The 23767-nt window shown below is 40.0% G+C and overlaps 1 protein-coding gene across 1 annotated transcript in view; it reads right to left on the minus strand.

The window, feature by feature from the left end:
* Nucleotides 1-23767, minus strand: part of trpc5a (transient receptor potential cation channel, subfamily C, member 5a) — a 110569-nt gene that overhangs the window by 6763 nt on the left and 80039 nt on the right. Inside the window, 3 exon segments of the mRNA XM_030076062.1 lie at nucleotides 4329-4370; nucleotides 12643-12852; nucleotides 14850-15045. Coding sequence (XP_029931922.1) covers nucleotides 4329-4370; nucleotides 12643-12852; nucleotides 14850-15045 — 448 coding nt within the window.

The raw sequence follows: 23767 nt of genomic DNA on the forward strand, positions 1-23767 counted from the left end.
TTGGGTTTCTTGCATTTTGTTTGGTCTCGTATCTGTTTCATGCGTGTTTCTTTTGCCTGGTTCTTTTTAGTGGTTTCACCTGTGTCTTGTTTTCCCCTCCCAGTGCCACACCTGTCCTGAGTCTGTCTGTTATCCCTGATTGTTCTGATCCCAGTGTTTAACCTCAGCCTCTCCTCTGTGTTCTCCTGTCTTGTGCTCCAGCCCCGTCCCTGGGTGTGTCTTGTTTGCTCATTAGTTCTTGTGCATTTAAGTCCCGCTTTGAGTGCTGTTCCTTGTCTGTTCATTGTGTTTTATCATACCTGCATCACCTGTGAGTTTGTCAAATACAGTGGTCCCTTGTTAATCGCGGGAGTTACGTTCTAAAAATAACCCGCAATAGGCGAAATCCGCGAAGTAATCAGCTTTATTTTTTATAATTATTCTAGATGTTTTAAGGCTGTAAAGCCCCTCACTACACACTTTATACACTTTTCTCAGACAGGCATTATCATTTTCTCACTTTTCTCTCGTTTAAACACTCTCAAAACCTTCGTAGAAAAATAAGTCCAGTATTATAGCGATCGAAGATTTATGTAAATCTGGCAAGCTGAACGCATTCTGTACTGTACAGGAGACACGGCACGGAGGAGATTGATTGACAATGGTCTACAGTCCCTTAGCCAATCAGGATGCAGAACACAATGCGCTGGAGAAAAAAAAAAAAAAAAAAAAAAAAAAGCTAAAAAAAATCCGTGAAATTGCGAGACCGTGAAAGGTGAACTGCGTTATAGCGAGGGACAGCTGTATATTTATGTTTGCCATTGAGCATTTTTTGCCTGCTTGCTCCTGCATTTGGGGCCTCCACCATCTATCCACCGTGACAAATGTGGATCAAAGTGTGTGTTTTTTTTTTTTTTACTGCTTCTCTTTCAAACAGTCTAACCCCCCAAAACATCCAGGCTTTAGTTCACCGCACAAGTCACTACATGTCAAATGGTTGAACCAGTTGTCATAATATTTTCTATACATTTCTGTTAGACTTTTTTGTAAATGTGTCCTGAATTGATGAATTGCTCTCAGGTGAATCTTGGAAGGGGAATATGTTCCGGTTTCCCTTTTCTGTTTCCGTTTCAGGTTTTATGAAGGTAGTCAGTCCATGCAGGAAGCAAAGAGGTGGAAGACACTGGCAGAAACATCGTCTGGACCTCAAACAGCTCCAAACAGTTTGTGCACCGTGTGGAGAAACGCTCGACTCATGCAATAAAAGAAGTGGAAGTGCTTTCTGTCGCCCCCGCAGGCGAAATCGGCATCAGGCGATAGCTGATGACTTCCGAGATTTGCAAGCAAGTAATTTAATATATTTTCAATATGTGATTAATCATGAGTAATCTACAATTACCTTCTGATTAACGTCATATAAAAAACTAATCATTTGACAGCCCTAACCATGATATATACAAAATATTTTACATGTTTCATATCAGCAAACAGGTGGTAGGAATCATTAAATCCAATAAAAACACATCCAAAGCCTCCTTCAGCTCAAAAAGGAAAGAATGAAAATCATACTAATGTTGCTGCCCTGGCACCGGCGTCTGAAATTAACTTTTTGGCACATTTGCACAGGGCTGGTGAGCAAAACAAAAAGTAATGAGAATAATAATAATAATTTCTACCAGCCAAAATAGTTTTCTCTCTTAACGAAGCTCCTGTCTTCCTGTTTGTTGGTTCACAAACTCACAAACAGACAAAATCGCCCGAGGCCAAAGGATCAGCTCAGTCACTTTTTGGTGACGATGATCTGGATCTTGGATTTCCACCATTTGACTGTTTTGTCATTTTTCTTAATTTTTTTTTTTTTTTTCGCCTGTAGATGTAAAGCATCTAAAAAGTCACTCAGATGTCGGAGTGAGGCCACATGTGCCAGAATTATCCAGCCGCCTTTACCCAACTTCTCTTAATCTTTTACCGTGAAACCAGCTTAACATTTGACAAATCACACAACTGACTAAATGTAAGCAAAGGTGAAAGTAACTAAGTGCATTAGAATGATAGATGGATGGATGGATGGATAGATAGATGGATAGATAGATAGATAGATAGATAGATAGATAGATAGATAGATAGATAGACAGACAGATGGATAGGACACTCATCTTGTTTGTTTAGATGTTTTGAATGGGAGCAGCTGGCTGAGCACACAACCATCAGGCATTGCGCTCACACACACACACACACACACACACACACACACACACACATACACACACGCACACAAATAGCCACTGGACATTTCCGATTACCAAGAACTCATACACACAGTGTATATAGCCCCAGCACAGACACACACACAGATACAGACACACACACACACACACACTCACACACACACACACACACACACACACACACACACACACACACACACACACACACACAAACAGGCTGCTTGAGGGCCCACAGGGAGCTGGTGTTAGTTCTGAGCTGGACACAGCCAGAGAAACATAGCCAGGGGAGATAGCAATCTGTTCTGTGCGTGTGTGTGTGTGTGTGTGTGTGTGTGTGTGTGTGTGTGTGTGCACAAGAGAGAGAGCGAGAGAGAGAGAGCGAGAGCGAGTGAGAGTGAGAGAGAGAGAGAGAGAGAGGTTGTGAGAACAGACCAGGCAGAGCTGGGAGCTATAGAGAAGAAAAATGGGGGTAAATGCGTGGAAAATGTGTGTGTGTGTGTGTGTGTGTGGGGACTGAACAGCGGATGCAAAAGGTAAATATGCGGAAAGCACACACACACACTGATCTGAGCCTGTTCATTTATTAATGGATCAGCTGATTCATCCACCATAATAAACTCACAGATTGAGTCTAAATGACATCACTCAGCTGGTTCAACTGGTCTCTTGACTCTTTCTGGAGCTTGAGAGAGTTCAATTTAAATTATATATTCTGTTGAAAGGATATAACAGGCGGGGTCATGTGCCACTTTCAGAGCCGGGGTCTAATGTGTAATAAAGTCAAATAAGAGACAGTTGGAAGTTTTGCAGTTTGTTATATAAACTTTACTGTATCATATCTGAATTATTTAGTAATTCAATTGGTAACACTTTACAATAAGAGTACAACAATTAATGTTAGTTAACGTTAGTTAATGCCGTAATGGTTAATTAACTGTTAGTTAATGATTATTATGGCATTTACTAATGATAATAATATCTACAATAACCCTTAAATAACATATAAATTAATACCTTAGCATGAACAGCATTAGTACATGATTCTTAGACACATTAGTTAACGGTTAGTTAACTGTTACTTAATGTTTATTACCTGTTACTTAATGTTCATTACCTGTTACTTAATGTTTATTACCTGTTACTTAATGTTTATTACCTGTTACTTAATGTTCATTACCTGTTACTTAATGTTTATTACCTGTTACTTAATGTTTATTACCTGTTACTTAATGTTCATTACCTGTTACTTAATGTTTATTACCTGTTACTTAATGTTTATTACCTGTTACTTAATGTTTATTACCTGTTACTTAATGTTCATTACCTGTTACTTAATGTTTATTACCTGTTACTTAATGTTTATTACCTGTTACTTAATGTTCATTACCTGTTACTTAATGTTTATTACCTGTTACTTAATGTTTATTACCTGTTACTTAATGTTTATTACCTGTTACTTAATGTTCATTACCTGTTACTTAATGTTTATTACCTGTTACTTAATGTTTATTACCTGTTACTTAATGTTCATTACCTGTTACTTAATGTTTATTACCTGTTACTTAATGTTCATTACCTGTTACTTAATGTTTATTACGGCATTAACTAACGTTATTTGTTGTACTGTTATTATAAAGTGTTACCATTCAATTAATGTCTGTTTCACTGCTTTATATCCACGTAATAAATATATAAATGTCAATGAGATGGTGCTCTGCAAGAAAAATAAAGAAAAAAAATTAAATAAAACTCATTTATAACAATCATTTGCTTACAGTGATCAAATCGGCGTGGCTGGACTTGATCGCTATGATTGGTAATGTGTTTGGAGAAGGACTAGTTACGTTTTTTTTTTTTTTTTTTGTCTTTTTTTAATTAAGGCTGACAAAATCCCAATAATTTTTTATTACATTCCCTGACGTTTCTTGCCTGTAATAGAGATTAAAAAAAAAAAAAAAAAAAAAACGCGGAATATGGTTGTGATCACCATGTCGTGAGTCATTTTTTAATTTGCTCATACACATACAAACACACATGCACATGCACACACACACACACACACACACACACACACACACACACACACACAGGTAAAAAGCTGAAAAGACAGGTGGTACTGACCTGGTAGTGTTGATTCTGTATCAGACTGTCGGCATGGCGCTCCTGGGGAAAGAAAATACGATGAATTTGTTAAAGCAAATTTCTTCCTGTCTTTTGTTGTCTCTCTCTCTCTCTCTCTCTCTCTTTGTGCCCTCTTCCACCTCTTCTCACATTCATGCATCCATCCTCTCTCTCTCTCATCCATTCTCTGATCTATTATCTCTAATCAATTGCCCACAGTGATTAATGGCACTAAAATTAAACAAAAGGCAGTTGGTAACTAATTACTTTTGGCGTACAAAATGACACTTTTACAGCCCTGGACTCTTCACACTGGAGAGACTTTTAATAATAATGAACTGCAGGTAATGATTTTTTTTTTCTCCCTTTTTTTTCTTCCCACTCAAAATGGATAGCTGGCGTTTTTTTTTTTTTTTTTTTAGGAGAAAACTTCTGCTCTCCATTTACATTTTTAGTCCTTTCGCTGACGCTCTCATCCATAATCATAACGACTTAACCGAGAGAAACGAGCACAAATGGAAGTCAATCCGCTATAAAGCACGCTTCTCACCTCATTAGATAAATGAATCAATTGAATCAAGTGTAGTCAGGAGTGTTTGGGGGTATTTTTAGCATGTCAGTGCCCAAATCAGACCCATGAATCTTCATTAGTAGGAAAAAAAAATCCTGGCTTTGGTGGAGCATCAGCAGCCACAGTTACATGCAGAATATTTCTTCAACCTGACCGCAGTCGTTCTCACTAAAGACGTGATAAGAAGTACGTTTACACGCCCCAGAGCATTTGAACAGAATAAAACTTTTTCAACATCTAATGGATTTTTCACAGATGGGCACACAGCATTTTGATCTCTGCTACTGTTCCTGATCAACATCAGCAGAATATTTTCCTCCTGCCCTCGTAAAAACAGAGGAGGGTGAGTACAAGAAGACTGAAGGGAATACTCTAACATTTTGGGCAAAATAAGCTTTTTATCGACTTACCCAGATGTGTATTTCAAACACACATAGTGCACCGTGGAAATAAGACAGCTTCGGAGTTGCTGTAAGGTTTATTTTTCCACTTTCCACTTTTCTGCTAGGCTAGCGACTCCCATAGACTTCAAGTCTTTATGCTAAGCTAACGTGAAATGGTAACATTTTACAATAAGAGTACAACAATTAACGTTAGTTAACGTTAGTTAATGCCATAATGGTTAATTAACTGTTAGTTAATGATTATTATGGCATTTACTAATGTTAATAATATCTACAATAACCCTTAAATAACATATAAATTAATACCTTAGCATGAACAGCATTAGTACATGATTCTTAGACACATTAGTTAATGGTTAGTTAACTGTTACTTAATGATTATTACCTGTCACTTACTGTTTATTACAGCATTAACTAACGTTAATTGTTGTACTCTTATTGTAAAGTGTTACCCATGAAATGCAACCCATACGAACCGAACCACAGGACGTGCAGAGGTGAAAATGGTATCTAACATCTTGTCTCAGTCTGGGTAAGATTAGATAAAGGGTATTACGCCCAAAACGTTGCATTCCATGTGCATTCCATTAAGGCTTATTAAGAACGATAAACCTGATGCCTCGTCCTCCCCTAAAGAGCGATGCACTGGTCTCCAGAGCACAACTTGCATATTATTTTGTTTTGCACACTTACTGCACGCTTCAGACCTTCCCAGAAGACTCATCACGTCACTTTGCATTAACTCAACATAAACAATCAATGCACAAACAGAAAAAAAATCCACCCCCCTTGCAGGAAAAGCACAGGATTCAAAAAGGCCTTTCTGTGAATGATAAGAAATTTGATCTGACAATAGCCACAGCTGACATTCAAAAAATATATACAAAGTCTCTTTACAATTTAAAAAATCTATTACAAAAGCAGTCGATGAGATATGTTAATCAGATTTGTTCTATGTACTCAGCGGTTATCAAAGTTTTCAATCACATTGCATTTGTGTAATTCAGCAAAAGATCACTGATGCCATTGCTACCATCGATGAGGCTCTGCGACAGCGAGTACCGTCTTAATGGTGGCCATATAGAGTGTATTAAATGAGTATTAAATGAGGCAAAAAAAAAACAAAAAAACTTCAATATCTACTCCTCATTTTGTAATAATTTCCACAGATTTGTCTGTTCATTTGCTTTTGTAATAAATTTGTTAAATTGTAAAGAGACTTTATGGACACCCTGTATATGTATTTATATGTTGGATAAATGTAGTTGTGTTGATTCACTGTTTATTGTAAACTAGCTAGCCTTGTTCAAGCAAATACCAACAACAACGCTTCCCTTAAGTTTACAGCAGCTCTCATAGTAGCTGAAATTTTCATTTGAGACTTCCTTCCTTCCTTTCCTTTGGGCCGCGGTTCACATTTTGTTCCTTTAACTTAAGTTTCCATCCAGACTTTCATCCGGTGAGCGCACGGGGAGAAGTTCAGGGTTTTGTTGGAGAGTTGGAGGAGTCAAACCGGTGACTTTTGGGTTTTACAGGACAGTCTGTTCATGCCCTCGTCTGGTTCTTCACCCCCTCCCCATCTGTCTCGGTCTTTTGCGCTTTCATGTGCTGCTGTGAAAGCCCCACATCTGGGACTTCCACGTTGGCCGCATTCAAGCGCTGCTTTGTCAGGAAATCGAAGCCGGAAGACAAACGACAAACAAACAGGGATGTTCTGGAAATGATGACGTGGGTTCGGCTGCTTCTTGTTTTTTTTTTTTTTTTGTTTTTTTTTACAAAATGCGACCAGTTTCTCCGCAGCGCGTCGGGTGTCCAGAGATCTGATTTTTAAGCACATTCATTCATCTTTCCCACCGCGACTAAACGCTGTCGTCGCGTCTTAACCCGGTGGCGGACTTTTCGACTTTATTATCTGACTTTGAATATGTGTGATTGCACCTGAATGCAGCATTTCTCTTCATTTGCTTTCTCTGTGGCTGCCTCCCCTGCTCCTGTCTCCACAATATCCATTTACTTCATCTTCTCTCTTTCTCTCTCTCACACACACACACACACACACATTCATCCTCCCCATATCTTTTCCAACCCATTTCTTTCTCTCTTACTTTCTCCCCGTTTTGCTCCTTTCTCCAAAATTCAATTCAATTTTCATTAAGCCTTGCTGGGGATCTGTTTCTCTCTCTTTCATCATGTTTTATACTCATCTAATTCATCTCTCCATCTCTCACTTTCACCGCCTCTCCCTACCTGTAACTATTATCAAGCAGCATCACACATACCCAATCATTTTCGTGCTTTTTTATTAACTCGCACACACACACACACACACACACACACACACACACACACAAACCTACATTCCTCCTCCCTGCATCTTCCTGTATCCAACAGACTCTCTCTCTCTCTTCACAGCTATTCTTCCCTCCCCATATCTCATGCTCTGTTTTTTTCGCTTATCCTGTCAACACACACACACACACACACACCCTCTCCCTCTCTCCCTTGATCAGATCTCTGCAGTGCTGTGTGGCTCTGTGAACCTATGTGGGCTGGTTGGCTTATATAACTCAGCTGACTTCAACTGAGGTGAACATGCCAGCTGTACTCTCTCTCTCTCTCTCTCTCTCGCTTCCTCTGTATGTGTGTGTGTGTGTGTTTGTAGGGGAGAGAGAAAGTGGGCTGTGTGTGTGCGAGACTGCGAGAGAGGCTTTTGCATTCTGCGCCGCTTCATCAGAGTTTTTTCTGCAGATGATTGGACGGTTAAATCCGACCGTGCGTCTGCTTATCAGTGCATGCAGTTCATTGGGTATAACGTGTGTGTGTGTGTGTTTTTTTTAACATGTGAACCGCATGCTAGAATGCATCTGTTGCATGTGTGATGTGTATGCCGACACCCTCATGTGCTGCCCATGTGAGACGTGAGACTGTGCCAGGTGTGAGTTCACGCTGCGAGCGGCTCGGTCGGCGTGTCGCTCGGTCCCGTCTCGTTCCCGCCGGGATTTCATCAGGATACAAGAGTTTTGAGGAACTATAATTATCTTCACCGGTCACGCCTCCTATGAATAGTCCCCTTACGGTTCAACAGAAAGTCAGTTGGTATCAGTGTTAATTTGGACAGCAAATTCTGATGTAGTCTTAGCCTTTTGAATAACACACCATTTAGTTTTAGTCATATTTTACTCATCTGAAATCTTTTAGTCTTAGTCTAGTTTTAGTTGACTAAATATCATAAGAGTTTTAGTCTTAGTCTAGTCTTAAGTCTTTTAGTCTTAGTCTAGTTTTAGTAGACCAAATATTAGCAGATTTTAGTCGATTAAATTTTTCTACAGAATTTCCAGTCATTGGAAGTATCCATCAGTCTGTTATGGAATGGTATTAGGAGGGGAACGAGCTTTTGCCGTAGCGGCTCCAACACTTTGGAATGGATTGCCGCTGCACATTAGGCAGGCCTCCTCACTATCTCATTTTAAAACCCTTCTTAAAACCCACTTCTTTTCTTTAGCTTTTGATACTATGTAGGATTTATGATTTTATGATTTATTATTTTATGTGTGCATGTTTTTTCTTTTATGCTGTGCGGGCAGTGCATTTTACATTATTTTATTCTATTAAAATTATAATTGTATTATTATTTTATTTTATTTTATTTTATTTTATTATTTTATTTTAATATTTTTATATATTTTATTTATTCTATCCTATTTTGTTTTATTATTATTTTATTATTATTATTATCATTATTATTATTATTATTATTAGTAGTAGTAGTAGTAGTATTTTACTTATTATTTTACTTTATTTGATTTTAATTTAATTGATCTTATCTTATTTTATCGTGTTATCCTACTGTGTTTTTTACCTTTTTATTCTGCTTCTATTGTGTTATCTTGTGTTGTTTTATCTTGCTGTGCAGCAACTTGGAAAACCTTGTGTTTGTTAAAATTGTGCTATATAAATAAAGTGGATTGGATTGGATTGGATATTAAGGTTTGAATATGCAATCCTGACACAGATTTGATGGCTGTAATACAAAACATGTATTTTACTTTATTCTTAATGTCAAACACGTGACCGTGGCTTTTTCACAAAAGATGATCTCACATAGCGAAGTCGACTGAAGTCAACCAAAGCTGTGTAACTAAGACTGTGCAACTAAACACAACCAAATATAATTTAGGTCAACAACCTAACTGTCGTGAAAACGTCCTCAAAACTATGCGAAAAAGGTTCGTTGACAAATATTTTTCGTCATAGTCTTCGTCAACGAAATTAACACTGGTTGGTATACAAGGTAAATATCAACAAGATGTCAGGATAATGCCATGAGCCACAAATAATATCTCAACCACATACTAGTAGACACATCTACTGGCATTCTGTTAGTTGTGTCTGCTGAATTTGAATAAAAAATGTAGGTCTGCTTCACATTACTTCTAGATATTATGAAACCCACCAGAGTTCTGGGCAAGATCCACCCACATGGTTAAAGTTTGGTTTATGGTTGAGTTAGGGCTTGTGTCCAGCTATCTTGCCCAGAACTCTGGTGGGATCCATAAAAAAACACTTTACAGACATGTTGTTGAAATTTGATTCATGGCTTTTTGATTTTCTTCTGGACTCTTGTTGATATTTAATTTATATAACTGTTAACATTATGATGCATATTACCTCTTTCCGATTAGATTTTATTACCTTTTTTGGTCTAACTTAAAGCTGCACTGAGTGATTTCTGAGCAGCAGAGGGTGTTGGGAGCTCGGCGTTCATGGCAGCTTGGTTGTACAAATTTTGCAATGGAAATGAGGGATAAATTTGACTCCAAATTTGGATACAAATACAAATTTGGATGCGATTATCTGCAGATGAAATGTGTGATTTCGGAGACGCTTTGAATGAAGCTGAAGAGGCAAAGTGGTGGAGAGGAGGGCAGAGGAGGAGTTTACTTGAGTCGATACAAAAATTTAGCAAGCCCAGACCAGGAAATAACAACAGTCTGGTGGAAAGAAGAAGAAAGACATGATTCTCACATTGCAAGGGGCCATTTTATTGTAAAAAATGCATGTAATATTGTTTAATGTAGCTTTAATTATACAATTAGGCCACCTGGTCGGCACTTACTGCACATCTGTCAGGCCCGGAAGGAGTCCCTTCTGTCTGTGGTCCCTTTCTCCATATAATCTGTGTTTTTTTTTTTATTTTTTTATTTTTATTTATTTATTTTTTTCTCTCGCTATGAAGGTTACGTCCTGTTTGTTTGTCTCTAAAGCCCTTTGAGACTGTAAACAGTGATTCTGGGCTCTAAACCTAAACTTGAACCAATTCCAAGATGATTCATGACCTTTAAACCTGATTCACAACCAAACCAAACCAAAAGAAAACAAAACAAACAAACAAAAAAAAATAGACAAAATATCAAAGGTATGTTACCATGTATGCAACAGGCTTTACAAGGGACTTATTGTAATGTTTCATATTACATTGTTTTACAGTCAGTCAGACAGTTTTATGGTTCCTTATGGTTTTATGGTTCTTAAAACTCACTTCTACTGTATGGCCTTTTCTTAGTTGCTGGCTCTGTCTTTTATGGTCTTTTACTGTATTTCATGGGGACCTCTTCTGTTTTTATTTAAGTTATTTAATTTAATTTATTTATATTATTAAATTGTATTATTAATTCTATGATTAATATTTATTATTAATTATATTATTAAATTTTTATTATTTTTTTAATTTTGTTTTTGTTTTATCGACACTTTTATTTTTATTTTATTAATTTGTATTGTATTTTATTTGATTATTTTTATTTGATTATTTTATTGTGAAGCACTTTGTAACTGTGTGTTTTGAAAAGTGCTATACAAATAAAGGTATTATTATTATTATTATTATTATTATATTTTGCCTATGATTTTTCTAGTACACCAATTAAACTAACAACACTTATCCTGGAACAAACTGCACAGCTGTGAGGTGGTTGTCATCTCCATGGTGACAGCGACAGAGCAGTCTTTGATTGGTGGTGTTTTGTGTTTGGATCGCGTACTTGAACTGGAATTTGGGCATCAAGCACAATTTACCATCAACCCCCAATGCGAGCCTTCTCTGAGAAGTTCATTTCTGTAGTCTTTCAAACAAAAGTTGTCGAGAAACCGGGAAACTTTTAATGGCTGGAAGCGACTTCTCATCTGTTTTTTTTTGCACTTGCCGGGCTGATGTAGCGTTCATGAAAGGGAGACACAGGTAAGGCAGGTAAACAAGGAGGCACAACTTGGAAATGTGAACCGTGAGCCGACTGCTTCGAGTTTCTGCAGCTGCTCTGCTGCGTCGGGAGCGGATTGGATTTCTGTTGATGTGTTGATCGTGTCGCTTGCAGTGGGAAATGCGCGGTTAGTACACGTTACGTAACTCTGTCCTCATTAGCGAGTAAAGTCATACCTGGCGGATGTGAGTGTAGCCGTTTCCCCAGGATTTCTGCTCAGGCTTTTCCCTTTACACCTTGGGAGCGTCATGATTGACGGCAAATTAAAATTAAACAAATCCGTGTCAATTTAAATTATGAAGGAGAAAACACTTTCCCTGGAATCGTGTAAATGCTTTAAACAGTCACCTTGCAGTGTCGGTGTGATCTTGTTATTCGCAGTAAAGCCCCGTGTGCATGTGAGGCCGTCATGACTTGTTAACGTGACCTTCGCTGTTCAGCATATGGCTCCTCAGCCTGGGTAAAATCCTGCAGACCTTGTTTGCACGCGTGTTTCAATGACAGGCATATGGCTGCTCCAGCATATTAGGCTCCGCATGAATAAATAAAGTTATTTTCACATTCTTGAGCAGTTTTGTCTGACTGATGCTGTTGGTTTTTTTTTCAACTGCGGCGTAGAAAAGTGGGGCATCAGAGCTCCTTTGTGGATGGTTAGTGACCATCCCTTCACAGTGTCGGTGTTGTGATTGCATAACTTCTCCTCTCTGCTCTTTCCTCTCTTAATTGTGCGACCGTACATGCAGCCTGTTGCAAGCGCTCCTGCTCGTTTTCTAACTTTTCCTATTTTTAACTATCATTTTTAACTCTAATAATCCATATTTAATACCATACTTACGTGCAATAACCTATAGTGCAATAACTCCTGTCCATGTTTGCACTTGTACATATTTTTTTATTTTATATATATTTATATTTATATTTATATTTATATTCCTTTTTTTATTTTTCTTGACTGTTTGCTCTTTTAACTTGTACACTTGGAGTGGGAGTTGTTATTGTAACAAAAAGTAATTTCCCCCTGGGGATCAATAAAGTATTCTGATTCTGATTCTGATTCTGATTCTTCCTGCGGCGGCTCTTACCGTGAATTCCCGCAGGTTTTCGCATTTGTGCGGGTCGTCCCCGGGCGGCTGGCCTCTCCTGCAGAGCTTGTTGTGGAGCCACATGAGCAGGTACCAGACGGACTTGGGGCTGGGGATGATGTTGAACGGCGGCGGCAGCGTCCCGCCCTCGTCGAAGTAGCTCATCCACAGCTTGGTGCGGGCGAACTTCCACTCGATGTCGGCATGATCCTGGATGACGAGAAGGAGGACGCAGTCAGTAAACAAATTTATCAACCACTCAGTCAATCAGAAACAGGACGAGAGAGGAAAAGTTTATTTTGTTTTGTTATATCTGTTTCTTAGAGGCAGAAATCATCTAAATAGCTTCCACAGAAAAATTTTGGAGATCAGACGTTCGCTAAGAGGAAATACTGAATGCTAAAGACACACTCTGATTAAAATATAGGCTAAACAAAACTTTTACATGGAACTTAGTAGTTACTTTATCGAAATAGGTTTAGGCTGGCATGGCTATTTTGAACTTGGAAGGCTAATTAGCTGACCTAGAAAAGGATCACAAAGTACAAAGCGAGTGAAGGTTTTTGTCTGGGTGTGTTTTTGATCCAATCAACGATCGGATGTGCCAGAATTTTCTTCACTTAAACAAAGACAAAACTGAAGTCATTGTTTTTGGAGCCAAGGAAGAACGATTAAAAGTTAGCACTCAGCTTCAATCAATAATGTTAAAAAGCACAAACCAAGCCAGAAATCTTGGTGTAGTCGTGGACTCAGACCTGAATTTCAACAGCCACATGAAGACAGTTACAAAGTCGGCCTACTATCACCTTAAGAATATATCAAGAATTAAAGGACTTATGTCTCAGCAGGATTTGGAAAAACTTGTCCATGCATTTATCTTCAGTAGACTTGACTACTGTAATGCTGTCTTCACGGGTCTCCCTAAAAAAATCCATCAAACAGCTGCAGCTGATTCAGAATGCTGCTGCTCGAGTCCTCACGAAGACCAAGAAAGTGGATCATATCACTCCAGTTCTCAGATCTTTACACCGGCTTCCTGTGTGTCAAAGAATTGATTTCAAGATATTGCTGTTGGTTTATAAAGCACTAAATGGTTTAGGGCCAAAATACATCTCTGATCTGCTGCTAAATTATGAACCATCCAGACCTCTTAGGTCGTCTGGGACAGGTCTGCTTTCTGACCCCAGAGTCAAAACTAAACATGGAGAAGCAGCGTTTAGTTTTTATGCTCCACATGTCTGGAACAAAATCCCAGAAAAGTGTAGATCTGCTGCGACTCTCAGTTCTTTTAAATCACAGCTGAAGACTTTTCTGTTTGCCGCTGCCTTCCATTAAACCACATTAAGGGTTAATATTTTACACTGCACTGTAACTTTTAATGTCCTGTTTTATCATCTTATTCTTCTTTTAGCTTCTTTTTATTAATTGTTTTTATGTATGTTTTCTTGTGTTGCTTTTACATTGTTTTAATGCCTTTATGCTCTATGTAAAGCACTTTGAATTGCCTTGTTGCTGAAATGTGCTGTACAAATAAATTTGCCTTGCCTTGCCTTGCCTTGATCTAGAGATGTACCAGAAACAGCAGATAGGAAGAAAAAAATAAGAGAGAACCATGAGGGCTTTTTAGCTCTTTGCCAATAAAGACTACCGTCTTTTTTTATTGGCTTGGAGTACCTGAAACAATTTTTTCATTTTTATCTACAGCCTTTATCCTTCCGCTGTTCTGTGAGGGTTTTCTTCAGTATTTTTTTTCCTCTTCTGAACAGATCAACAACTCTTGACACAATGTGCCGTTTTGCAAAATCTATAAACGTCACGGATGGTTGTACCTGCTTGTCTTCTTGCCAGTTTTTCATGCTGCCCTAACCGTTCACCTCTTCTGCAATCTGAACATGTGGCCCGCAGTGTAGCTTTGAACACGGGCGTCTGGGAGATGAATTATTCACTCTTCCCTCTGTGTTCATTCAGCAGCAGCGCGTCACCACACTTACAACACGACCGACACCGCTGGAGAGCATGTGTAATTAAAATATTCATATAATTCAGACCAGTTTTCTTTTTTAAAAACACAAATGGAGACCTAAATTGGGTTGGTTGTGGAGGAAAGAAACCTCACTAATAACGCCCCTGAGCGCCACAGCTGCGGTGAAAGGTCCAGGTTTGTTGTTTTAGAGTGTGTTTGCAATATTCAGTGTGTTGCTACTCACAGCGATGAGCTGGTAGGAGTTGTTCATCATGGCGATCAGCATGTTGAGCAGCACCACCAGGGAGATGACGTTGTACGTCCCGAACATGGTCGCCCCGACAAACTCCGTGAACTCGTGTCGGGCCTTGACGGTGGTGACGTACAGGTTGAGCAGACCAAACACCGACCAGAACAGAGACTGCAGAGTCTCAAATAACCTGAGACAGACAGGGACAAAGAGAGAGACAGGAGGGACAGGTATGAGGTGTGTGAGTGGCAACAGTGAGTTTTATTTGTAAGGGATTTCAAAAGAGCACGGCAAAGAGCCCCTGCAGGCAATAAAAACACTAATAAATAAAGTGGGTAATAACAATCGACAAAAAAAAAAATCCACACATGAATTATGCATAGTGCTACAACAAGGGTATAATGCAGGACAGAAACACATAAAAAACAAATTTTATCTGACGGCCTGCCTGTAACACTGTGCTGTGAGGGCTGATTTAAAAGTTGGCAGTGGTTTTGCTGGGCTAAGCTCGTCGGGCGGGGCGTCCCACAGAGCTCTGCTGCCTGAACATGGAAAGCCTCAATCGCCTTTCTTACATTTCATTCACTTCAAACACATTTGGAGCTTTTTAACTGAGCTCCGGAGCGTTTCCTTCTTTAGTTTGGCTCGTTTGGCCGAGGGAGGATAACGCCTTTCGAATCTGGGTGGCATCAAACAATGATGCTTACAAAATGCTCGTCTTAGGAGTGGGAACGTAATCTTTTTTCACAGTTTTTATCGGTGTAATGACATGGATGTTGACATCTGATGACCGGCTGTTCCTCACACCTTGCTATTTGTCTTTACTAGATTGGATTAATACTTTCGTCTGTTCCAATGTTTCTTTAATTTTCCTCTTTTGGCCCTTGGGTTTGATTTTTGGTCCTCGAGGGAGTTTTTTCTTGCCTGTTTTGAGGGTTTAGATCAGAGGATGTCGTTTTTGTTTGCCATCAGCCGTGCGCCTGTAAAGCCCTTGGAGACTGTAACTGTGGTTAAAGGACCATACCAGTTATTTTAAACGTTTTGGCCCATTTACTACAATTTCCCCACATTTTACATCGCAACAAACCATTCAAGATTAACACAAACGATTTCGGCTACTGTTTTCGTCAAAAGTTCAACGACAGCTTGCTTTGGGATAAGAGAGCAGAAACATGAAGTATATGCAGTTTCTCGATTTTGTAGGCTAAACGAAAAGATAACAATTAACGTTAGTTAATGCTGTAATAAACATTAAGTAACAGGTAATAAACATTAAGTAACAGGTAATGAACATTAAGTAACAGTAATGAACATTAAGTAACAGGTAATGAACATTAAGTAACAGGTAATGAACATTAAGTAACAGGTAATAAACATTAAGTAACAGGTAATGAACATTAAGTAACAGGTAATGAACATTAAGTAACAGTAATGAACATTAAGTAACAGGTAATGAACATTAAGTAACAGGTAATAAACATTAAGTAACAGGTAATGAACATTAAGTAACAGTAATGAACATTAAGTAACAGGTAATAAACATTAAGTAACAGGTAATGAACATTAAGTAACAGTAATGAACATTAAGTAACAGGTAATGAACATTAAGTAACAGGTAATGAACATTAAGTAACAGTAATGAACATTAAGTAACAGGTAATAAACATTAAGTAACAGGTAATGAACATTAAGTAACAGTTAACGAACCGTTAACTAATGTGTCTAAGAATCATGTATTAATGCTGTTCATGCTAAGGTATTCATTTATATGTTATTTAAGGGTTATTGTAGATATTATTAACATTAGTAAATGTCATAATAATCATTAACTAACAGTTAATTAACCATTACGGCATTAACTAACATTAAGTAACGTTAAGTAAAGTTAATTGTTGTACTGCTATTGTAAAGTGTTACCGACGAAAATGCAAAATCACTGGTATGGTCCTTTAAGGGCTACAAATAAACATGAACTACGACTTGTGACTTACTTGTGAGTCCAAGCGACTTTCACTAATTATGAGTCAGCGTGACTGTGAATCAAACACATTTAAGAAGGCAACTCAATAGACCTTTCCACGGTGGCTCAAACTAAAGAAGACAAAAAAACAAACAGGAGGTGTGATTGCAACCTTGGCAGCACAGGGCTAAGAGAAGCTGGTTTGGGACTGGAGGGTTGCCAGGTCAAATCCCCCAGTTGGGAGACATTTTGCGGGGAAAGTGAACAACAACAACGGCTTCTGTCAACGTGTCCTCGAGCAACCCGCTTAACCTCCGACCCGTCCGACGGAGATGCACAGCGGCAGACGGCATTAGCTTGATTGAACTGGGGCGGTTCCAGGTGTAAATGTGTGTAAAACTCTGTGGGTGTGAAACGGGGCGGCGCTCGAAAGCCTGAGATGATTACATTTCAACAAAAGCACCACAGGGTTAAAAGGATCTACTTCAGTCCTTTTTTTTTTTTTTTTTTCTTTCCGAGGTGCTTCTGGATGAGCAGATGTTAAATAAAAAATGAATGTCTGCGATGCTGCTGCCCGAGGGCTCTTTAATGCATCAGGTCATGAATGCACCACCTCCTGTCCGCAGGCCCCTGAATGCATCCGCTGTCATGGGGTGCTGGCAGCAGACTGGAAAGACACGCATGAGGGATGTAACTCACGGGAGGGACACAGTTAATTGATATTGTTTGTTTGTTTGTTTGTTTGTGTCCTTTGTAACCTCTGTGCTCAGTTCCAGATCGCTGGGCCTTGAGCACAATTCCTCTGAGACGCTGAGATTGCTCTTGACTTTTTTTTTGTTTTAGTTTTTGTATTAGTGCCACAAGCTGAACATCATGAGTCTTCCTTAATCTGAGTTTTATAGGTTTACTTGCACTAGTATAGTCCAGATTAACACTGTTTGTTGTTATTTGGTTTCTGTAACTGTTTAAAGGCAAATTAAACCTACCTTGGCAGAGATAACCTTCGTCTCTATGTTACCTTTTAAACTGTACCTGATGTTGTCATCTTTTCCCGGGGAGCATTTCACCACAGTCTAGCGAATTTACAACTCCTCTGTCATAATCTCAGTTTGACTGGCTGATAAATCAACATTTTTCAAGAATGATCAGAAAGGCATTATGAGACTGAGTGAGTCTGCTGCTTGTTTAAGTCCCATCAGTGTCTTAAACAAGCTTAGAAATGGGTACAGGAACAGAAAAACCAAGTAACAACACACACAAACACACATACACACACACCTGATATATCTGACAGATAGATAAAATGTGTAGACAATAGATGGCCCCATCGGCCGTTTGTTGTCGTCTTATTACAGCCTGTAGTTACATTTTGCAAGAGTTACATTGTCAAACTTTAATTTTACATTAAAATTAAATGCCCTCTAGTGGCCATATGATTAATGACACTGTGGTGTGGTATTAAGGGAGTAGCAAAGTCTGTGTTAAGGACATCGGTGGGGTGGAGGATGGGTCAACACACTTTTCACTCGGCCAAACTGATTTCAAATCCAAATTACAGCAGTATTCATTTTTAGGTGGCTAATGTTTCTTAACCTTAACCACGACGACAAACCTTTCCCTAGCCTTAAGAATAATGTTTTCCTAACCTTAACCAAGTATTTTTAGTGGCTAGCAGGCTAATGTTTGAAACTATGACAAAGATGATGAGGTGAAATCTTCCTTATCTCTAACTTACTGACCTAACTTACAAAGGCTATATCACTTTAGTGAACATCTACAGCCTTCTTAGCTTCCTCAGTCTACCGGGTGATTTCCATTTCCACAGCCTTTTACCTCGGTTGTTTTTTTTTTTTTTTAATAAACAACAACAACACCACCAACAGAAAAAAAAGGTGTCATCTGCTGAGCCCGTCTTTTCGCTACATATGAGGGATTAAAAGAGATGAGACTCATTTCAGAGCCAAACCTTCTTCAGCCTTAAAAAATAAAGAAGAAAATCTCATAAAACGAAATGTATTGCTTCATTTTGCCCCATGTGGCTTTGGGCATGGAACAGCTCAGCTGGAAAAAAAAACAATGAACAGCAGGCAGGCAGCAGATTTAAACTCTTAATAGATAATATTCTTAGTAATGGCAGTCTTAATGGTGCTGGCACATTGATTTTGCTCCGAAGGTTACAAATCAAAAAATATGCATCCAGATTTTACAAGTCACATGTCACATCTGCAACAGAGAGAAAGAGGAAGACAGAGAGTGAGAGGGAGAGAGAGAGAGAGAGAGAAAGACCCAGCAACCATACAAGGAGACGATCAAAAAAAGAGCTCTTACATAAACGAACAATTTTATTACTCACGTACCACATAATGGGAAGTAAAAACCTCAAATTAAGGCAAAAGAGGTGGAGGATTTGGAGAGAGACAGAAATACGGAGCCAGGGAAACAAAAGATGACGGAGGAAGCGGCTTTTCATTTTCTTAAATGAAACATCTCACAATAAAAGGTAACTAAACTCCCCTTAAAAACTCACTCAAACCATACACTCACACACACACTCAAACCATACACTCACACACACACACACACACACACACACACACAGCAGCAGCAGCAACAATAATAAAACTAAAAAATACCAATATCTACAGCGCAGGAAGCCCTCATGACCGGAGTCTAAGGAAAATGAAAGAGAGGGCAAGAGCGAGAGGGAACACGATTCCTCCGATAACCTTTGGTGGGTCGAAATAAAACAACGCATGAAAACAATTTGGAGCTCCACAGCCACAACCTCATCAACACACAAACACACACACACACACACACACACAGCCACAAAAGCAGCGTCTGATCACATACATGTAAAAAGAGTCAGTTTAGTAGCCAGAGAATGGCATTACTCACGACATAAAGTCACTTTTAACACATTAAATGTTACTTGTCGACATGCGGTGTCAGTACTAACCCCACATGCCGACATGCAGTATGCTGCATTGAGAAGTGTGTGTGTGTGTGTCGCCCCAAACCAGACACAGTGCTGATGCAAATGATGATGCAAACAGAAGTAATAATGCAGATTTTCATGCGAATGAATGTGTGTTTGGCTGCGCTCTCCCCCCCTGACTGATTCAGCCTATATCCAACGTCTGAACGCTTTCTCCGCTGTCTGTTCAACACACTCCGGGCCGCACTCGAGGGTCACGAGGGTGGGACTTAGTCTCTTCTTTAATCATGGGGGTGTTTTGCATGGAACAAGCAATAAACCAATCAGAGTGCCTTCTCCTATTCGCTTTAAAAAAAAAAAAAAAGCCAGGTGCAACTGTGGATTGCTGTTGTAATGGTGGATTTTCCAGGTAAGAAGGAAAAGGATCATCAACGGCAACAGCAGGAGTCCATCTGAGCTCCCTGAGGGGAAGCAGCGTCCCTGTGTGTGGAACAAGCAGAGTGGATGCACACTAGCGCTCCCTATGTAGTTGTGCATCACTAGTCCTCATAATGAGCTTCAAATAGCAGAGAAAACTGCAGCACTGACTTCAGAGCTGCTTTTTTTTTATCGCTCAGTCACTTTCAGCTGCCTCAAGACAGCGACGCAGCAACAAATGCAGCTGACCACAGCTCAGTTTAACACAAACACACCCATGGGCGGTCAGATGGACACAAGTGCATTTGCTATGTACTCCACATAGGCGCTGGATGGGAAAATGACAACTGTGCTGGTAGGAAACGAGCAAAGACACTTGTGTTACACTTGGTGCCACTTTAGAGCCCTCGATGTCTGGTAGTTTTCTTCTCTTTACGTCTCCTGGTTTGTTTTGAATAAAGAGTGGAGGAGGAACAGAGGCCTGTACCATAAAGCTGGATTTCGGCTTAGCGAGGTAACTTCAGGGTTAACCCTGGATTTTCTTTACCATGAAGGTGGTTTACTTTTTAATCGGGGTACGTTCAGGAACAGCAAAAAACTTCGCACATCTATTCCTCGGGCAGGTGCGTCGGAAAAGGACAAACCAGTCCAAAGTAACTGAAGGATAAATTCCTGCACACTGGCCAACTTCCAGAACCAAGAGTTTATTGCGACGTTTCAGTCATGGACCTTTTTCAAGCAAATGTTTGTGCCAACGAAAGAAGCCATCTTAAATAGGAGTGGCTGTGTGACTCCAACCAATCACTTTTTACACAGGTCTAATATAAACATTTACATACTCAATATCAATATACAATCACGGCAGTATCAATACACATAGGGAAGGTACGATACAGTCAAGCAAAATATACACAAAACATTTTTGTGTGTTTTTTTTAAAAAGTGATTGGTTGGAGTCACACAGCCACTCCTATTTAAGATGGCTTCTTTTGTTGGCACAAACATTTGCTTGAAAAAGGTCCATGACCGAAACGTCGCAATAAACTCTTTGTTCTGGAAGTTGGCCAGTGTGCGGGAATTTATCCTTTAATCGGGGTACGTTGCCATGGTAACATACGCTGAACACCTCACCTGCTCCGGAGCAGGTTAAGTTCAGGAGAAGAGCTCAGCAGGTAGAAAAGCCCCACCTACTGACCAATCAGCTCTCTTGGAAAATGGCCTGCCCATTGGATGAGACAGTGTGAAGAAGTAAAGCCTTGTACATGTTATAGCCTACAACATGTATATATACTTATACTACATGTGTAAGATACAGTAAGCGTACTGACCACTTTGAAGTATGTTTTTGTACTTATTTTTGATTTGCTCCCACGTTCTTTTTGCTCCACTGGAGCTGCATCTAAAATAGTAAGGCTAAAATCACATGCCATAACGACAAATTTCATAAACGCATAGATTTATGGAACACACAGAAATGTTACTATAGTCAGATCGACTCGTGCCGTCATGGTGGGGAAGTCAGATTACAATCCCATTAATTTACGCATTGACACAGTCGGCATTGACCTTGGGGCTTCAACTGTGTTGCTTTTTGCCTGGATGGTGGATTTATATTCCTCGTATTTATTTCAGATTATTGTCTGCTCCTCCGTCGTTAAGTCTGCGGCTCGGGTGGATTTTTCCTTGTCTGCGATTGGTCGCGTGCAGCAAACTCCGCCCATTTTTATGTGAGCGCACACAGATCCAGATTGGAAAAGCCTGGGTTGAATTAGCGAGTTGATAACCGGCTTCGTGGGACCGAAAATCCGGATTGCGGACGTCTGATTAAGTGAAGCCGGATAACAAAATGTTAAGACACTTTGATCGTGTCACACAAAAAACGTTGTGTGTAAATTCCTTCCACTGCCGAAAATTTTGAAAAAGTTTTAGGACAAATTACTGAAATTATGAGGTGGATCTCTCAAAACATACATGGTAGATGAAGGAAATGACTGGTACCGACGATTGACATAAAGCGAATGAGCTGAGACTCCAATCAACGGGAAATCCAAGCCCCGCCCACACGGTCTGATTGACAGCTGCCACGGCAACGAGCGCTTCTGCGAGCAAAGATGAGGACAAAATAAAAAACAGAAATGAGAATCTAACGGCTGTGTAACGTTTCCGGGCTTCGGCGGTTCGATTCCCACTCGGGGCGTCGATGCTAAAACTGTACACACACTCTTTTTTTTTCTTTCTTTTTTTTTCTTTCTTTCTTTTTTTTTTTTTGTCCTGTGAGGCAATCGGGATGAAAGTGTGATGTTCAAAAAATCTAACATCAGCAGCCGGGATGAGCAGGAGCTGTAAATAACTGAGTGAGGAAAGGAAAAGCAGGGGAGCGAGCGGAGGAGAAGACAGGGAGGGAAAAAAAAAGAGACGGAAGATAGATGGAGGGAAGGGAGGGAGGGAGGGAGGAGGAGACGAAAGGAGAGGAGGGAGAGGAGAGATCATTCTTCTTTTTTTTTTCTAAAGCAGCAGACAAGGCATCAGCATTCAGAAGAAAAACAACACAGCAACTCCATTTTTCACTTCGCCCCTCCCCGACCCACATCCCTCTCTCTCTTCCTCCCTCCTTTCCTCCGCTCTTCTATCCTCTCCCTTCCTTCCTCCCTTTTCCTCTGCTCCTCCATCCTCTCCTCTCCTTCCTTCCTCCCTCGTTTCCTCTGCTCTTCCATCCTTCTCTCCCTTCCTTCCTTCTTCCTTTTTGTTTTCTATCCGTCTCTCTCCTCTCTTCCTCCTTCCTTTCCTCTGCTCCTCCATCCTTCTCTCCCTCCTTTCCTCTGCTTTTCCATCCTTCTCTCCCTTCCTCCCTCCTTTCCTCTCCTCCCCCATCCTTTCCCTCCCTTCCTCCCTCCTTTTTGTTTTCCATCCTTCTCTCTTTCTCCCTCCTTTCCTCTGCTCCTCCATCCTTCTCTCCTCTCTTCCTCTCTCCTTTCCTACGCTTTTCTATCCTTCTCTCCCTCCCTTCCTCCCTCCTTTCTCTGCTCATCCATCCTTCTCTCCCTTCCTTCTTCTCGCCTTTCCTCTGCTTTTCAATCCTTCTATCCCTTCCTTCTGCCCTCCTTTGTGTTTTCTCTCCTTCTTTCACTCTCCTCCTCCCTCCTTTCCCTCTTTTCTGTCAAATCCCTCCCTTCCTGCTTGCTTTTGTTTTTCCACTCTTCTCTCCTTGCCTCCCTCCATCCTTTCCTCCTTACTCCCATCCCTCTCACCCTCCCTTCATCCCTCCTTTGTTGTTTCTTCTTCCCTCTCACCCTTGCCTCTTCCCACCTCCTTTCCTCATTTCCTCTTTTGGTACATCCTTCCCTCTCTTCCTCCCTCTAATCGTCCTTCTTCCGTCCCTCCCTCCCTTCTGTCGCTCTATCCTTCTCCTACATCCTCCCTCTATCCTTCCATCAACTTCTTTTACCATCCCTCCATCACTTACTTGCTTCATACTTTGTACCCTTACTGTCTCTCCCACCCTCCTCCTTCCCTCTTTTCCTTCACCCTGTTTTCCTGTCACTCTGGTGATGCATTTCCTGCACTTCTCCATCTCTCCTCTCCAGTCTCCCACAACCC

This window comes from Myripristis murdjan, chromosome 18, assembly GCF_902150065.1.
Source record: "Myripristis murdjan chromosome 18, fMyrMur1.1, whole genome shotgun sequence".
NCBI classification, from domain to species: domain Eukaryota; kingdom Metazoa; phylum Chordata; class Actinopteri; order Holocentriformes; family Holocentridae; genus Myripristis; species Myripristis murdjan.